The 3920-nt window shown below is 29.0% G+C and overlaps 1 protein-coding gene across 1 annotated transcript in view; it reads right to left on the bottom strand.

Annotated features, from left to right (window-relative positions):
* The window catches only part of LOC119667607, a 1639-nt gene extending 406 nt beyond the window's left edge, over positions 1–1233 (bottom strand). Inside the window, exons 1-3 of the mRNA XM_038076909.1 lie at positions 942–1233; positions 527–661; positions 3–438 (exon numbers count right to left, since the gene is read on the bottom strand). Coding sequence (XP_037932837.1) covers positions 3–438; positions 527–661; positions 942–1059 — 689 coding nt within the window. The 5' untranslated portion in view covers positions 1060–1233. The remainder of the gene's footprint in view (positions 1–2; positions 439–526; positions 662–941) is intronic.
* Positions 1234–3920: the final 2687 nt, after the last annotated feature.

Below are 3920 nucleotides of genomic sequence, written 5' to 3'. Positions count from 1 at the left end.
GCGAATAATGCGGGTTTTTTTTAATGGCTAAACGTTGCTGCATTTTATGCTGATTATGTAGGGTTTGGTTTGTTAATGACAAGTTTTGCTCAGAGTAATTTGTGCTTGGTATTTCTTCCTTTAATTTAAAATCCATTTCATTCTCAAAACAGACTGAATCCTCAACTTTATCCATAATATCGATTGATTGATCCATTGACCGTATGGGGGACTCTGACAAACGTGCTGTATATGCTTGAGATATACGTATTTTGTTCGGTGGCTCATTTGAATTGTTTCCTTGCCTTGGAGAACTCAAAGCTTCATTAACTATGACATATTCGTCGGTATACTCATTTGCTACACTATCGTCTGACTTTTGAGATAACTGATTATTTAACTTTTGAGAGCATCGAGAGTCGAAACTTACATTCTTATTCCTCATCGATTTATCTTTAACTGTAACGAGATGCATATTAAGAAAGTTTATATTAAGATAATAATCATAATAATTAAGATAACAAGTCGTGATCTAATTTAAACTTACCCTGTCCTACTTCTATAACGAAATTGGTCAGGTCATGACGTTGCGCCAAGTAGTTGAGCAACAGTTCGTCTGGTATGATGAATCCAATCTTCTTATTGCGGAACTCGAAATTATAAACCCCAAATGCCGCTCGCACTGTAATTAATTAAAAATGCTTTTAATATTTTTTTTACTTGAAGAAAGTAAAATACAATAACAACTTCAAAACACCGCCACCACCGCCGCCACAATCGCTTTAACTTCAGCCACACATTGTGCCGTTTTAAGAGTGCACACATAAACACACACACACACACTCACACAAAAGTACAAGTGCGTGCAATTGGCGGTTGAAATGTTCTTATATTATTACATTTCAACATATTTTGTTTATTTTCGATTCGAAACATGTTTGCTACTATTTAGTTAAACTTACCAACATTTTTTAAATCCCAAATGCTTAAATTTCGATTTTCCTCAGGTACACCGATCATTAAAAGTTTTTTATTGTCGCGGAACTGAAAGGGAATAATGCAGCCTGAACGGAGTACCATTTTTGTTTTTATCTCGAATTTTTTGTTTATTTACACTTTATAATTGAGTGGAGACAATATTTTTTAATCGACTTTCTAGAGAACTTCTATTTTAATATTTTTCTAATTTCTTTTTATGTATTCTATTATAATTCATTTCGCTTAATGTCTTTTACATTTTTCCTCTTTTCGTTGTAGAAGAAATGTAGTATGTGATAATTTGACAGTTCGCTGTTTGTTTACGAATGTAACCATGAAATGCGCGTAAGAATAAAGTATATTAGGGTGTTGTGCAGTTGTGTTGTATGCTCAAGAAAAAGTAGTATTTGAAGCGTATTGGTGGTATTATGTGTACATTGAATGCGTGAAGGAACAGAATTAAAACTATTAATTAACTGGAAATTAATAGTTAATCATAATTATTGACGTTTATTGTTTTTATTTTGTTTTATTGTCATTTATTTCAAACTAAGGTTATAATAATAAAGAAATACATAATATTACGACATTTATCTGCTGCCATTTATCTACGTTTAATAATATCAATATTTTCTATATTATATTCATGCGTTTAAATGGGTTGAATTTTTAATATTTGATCCGAAATTTTCAATTGCATTACCAATAGTAAGCTCTATGAATGTTAATCATAAATTCATTAATTTTATAGAATGAAGAAAGAACACTCCTAAAAGTCGGTTCAATACTACAAATTACTGACGAATCTTTTGAATCAACTTATTGACTCAAAGAAATACTCTAAATGTGAAACTGCGAAATTCATCAATTTGATAAGAACAATTTTTATATATAATGCCGCTATAGCTGTAGTACAGCAAACAATTATCTGAATCTCTTTCGCTGAAATGGTACAGATCAGTTATGATAGTATTTAGAAATAACATATAATATTTCCAAACTTTTGTTTAGAAAATCTTGTTTTAAATTTTATATATCATATGAAAATATTGCATGGTGACTGACATTTTTCATTAATTAACTTTCATTTTTGTTTTGCACATATATTCCGTTGTTCGTTGTATTCCCATTGCTTCTTCTATTAAATGTCCAATTCATTGTTTATATATATTACCGCAATATAATTTACCAAACAAAAGACACATTTAATAGGATTTTCCAAAAATATATATAGCACTCACTTTATCACTCGTACAAGACGGAGATATACACTGATGAGCACAACTCATCATCATAAATTTATCAACTTAAGAAGATATTTCTTTTATCATTTTCAAGTTACAAAATTAAAAAATATAAAAAAATAACAAGTTTCGGTGCGTATACTAACATCGAGACGTATACTAACATCTCAATAGATGCATTAATCCTCAAATACAAGAATAATATTTATTTTATTTCATGTAACATATATGTAATCAAAAAATATGGTGAATCTTTTAAAATCTCTATTTATTCTTCTAAATCTACTCAATCGGCTTTAAAATACTTCACTCCTGATACGATAAACTTCCTGATCTTAAAAGAAAGCATAGGAAACGGATGTGCTTCCTTTTGAGGGTGCATTTTTTTTAAATTTCACTCGAAGCTACAGTGATCTCTCTTTCTTTTTATCCCCCTTTTTTTTGCCCCCCCCCCCCTGTCTCGTTGGTTGTTGTTGGAGAGAGTCACGGTAGCTGTTCGAGTGAATTTAAAATGCACCTCAAAAGGAAGCACATCGGTTCCTATGCTTTCTTTTAAGATCAGGAAGTTTACCATATCAGAAGTGAAGTATTTTAAAGCCAATTGAGTAGATTTAGAAGAATAAATAGAGATTTTAAAAGATTCACCATATTTTTTGATTACAGTGTTACATATATGTTACATGAAATAAAATAAATATTATTCTTGTATTTGAGGATTAATGCATCCATTGACATGTTAGTATACGTCTCGTGATACTTTTAGGCACCGAAACTTGTTATTTTTTATATTTTTTAATTTTGTAACTTGAAAATGATAAAAGAAATATCTTCTTAAGTTGATAAATTTATATCTCCGTCTTGTACGACTGATAAATTGAATGCTATATATATTTTTTGAAGATCCTATTAAATTTGTCTTTTGTTTGGTAAATTATATTGCGGTAATATATATAAACAATGAATTGGACATTTAATAGAAGAAGCAATGGGAATACAACGAACTATATAAATGATCTAGTTAAATATGGAATATATGTGCAAAACAAAAGTGAAACTTAATTAATGAAAAATGTCAGTCACCATGCAATACTTTGATATGATATATAAAATTTAAAACAAGATTTTCTAAACAAAAGTTTGAAAATATTATATGTTATTTCTAAATACTATCATAACTGATCTGTACCATTTCAGCAAAAGAGATTCCGATAATTGTTTGCTGTACTACAGCTATAGCGGCATTATATGTAGAAATTGTTCTTATCAAATTGATGCATTTCTCAGTTTCACATTTAGAGTATTTCTCTGAGTCAATAAGTTGATTCAAAAGATTCGTCAGTAATTTGTAGTATTGAACTGACTTTTAGGAGTGTTCTTTCTTCATTCTATAAAATTAATGAATTTATGATTAACATTCACAGAGCTGACTATTGGTAATGCAATTGAAAATTTCGGATCAAATGTTAAAAATTCAACCCATTTAAACGCATGAATATAATATATCAAATATTGATATTATTAAACGTAGATAAATGGCAGCAGATAAATGTCGTAATATTATGTATTTCTTTATTATTATAACCTTAGTTTGAAATAAATGACAATAAAACAAAATAAAAACAATAAACGTCAATAATTATGATTTACTATTAATTTCCAATTAATTAATAGTTTTAATTCTGTTCCTTCACGCATTCAATGTACACATTATACCATTAA

Source organism: Teleopsis dalmanni, chromosome 1, assembly GCF_002237135.1.
Source record: "Teleopsis dalmanni isolate 2A chromosome 1, ASM223713v2, whole genome shotgun sequence".
Classification (NCBI taxonomy): domain Eukaryota; kingdom Metazoa; phylum Arthropoda; class Insecta; order Diptera; family Diopsidae; genus Teleopsis; species Teleopsis dalmanni.
This window is presented reverse-complemented; position numbering and strand designations above follow the sequence as displayed.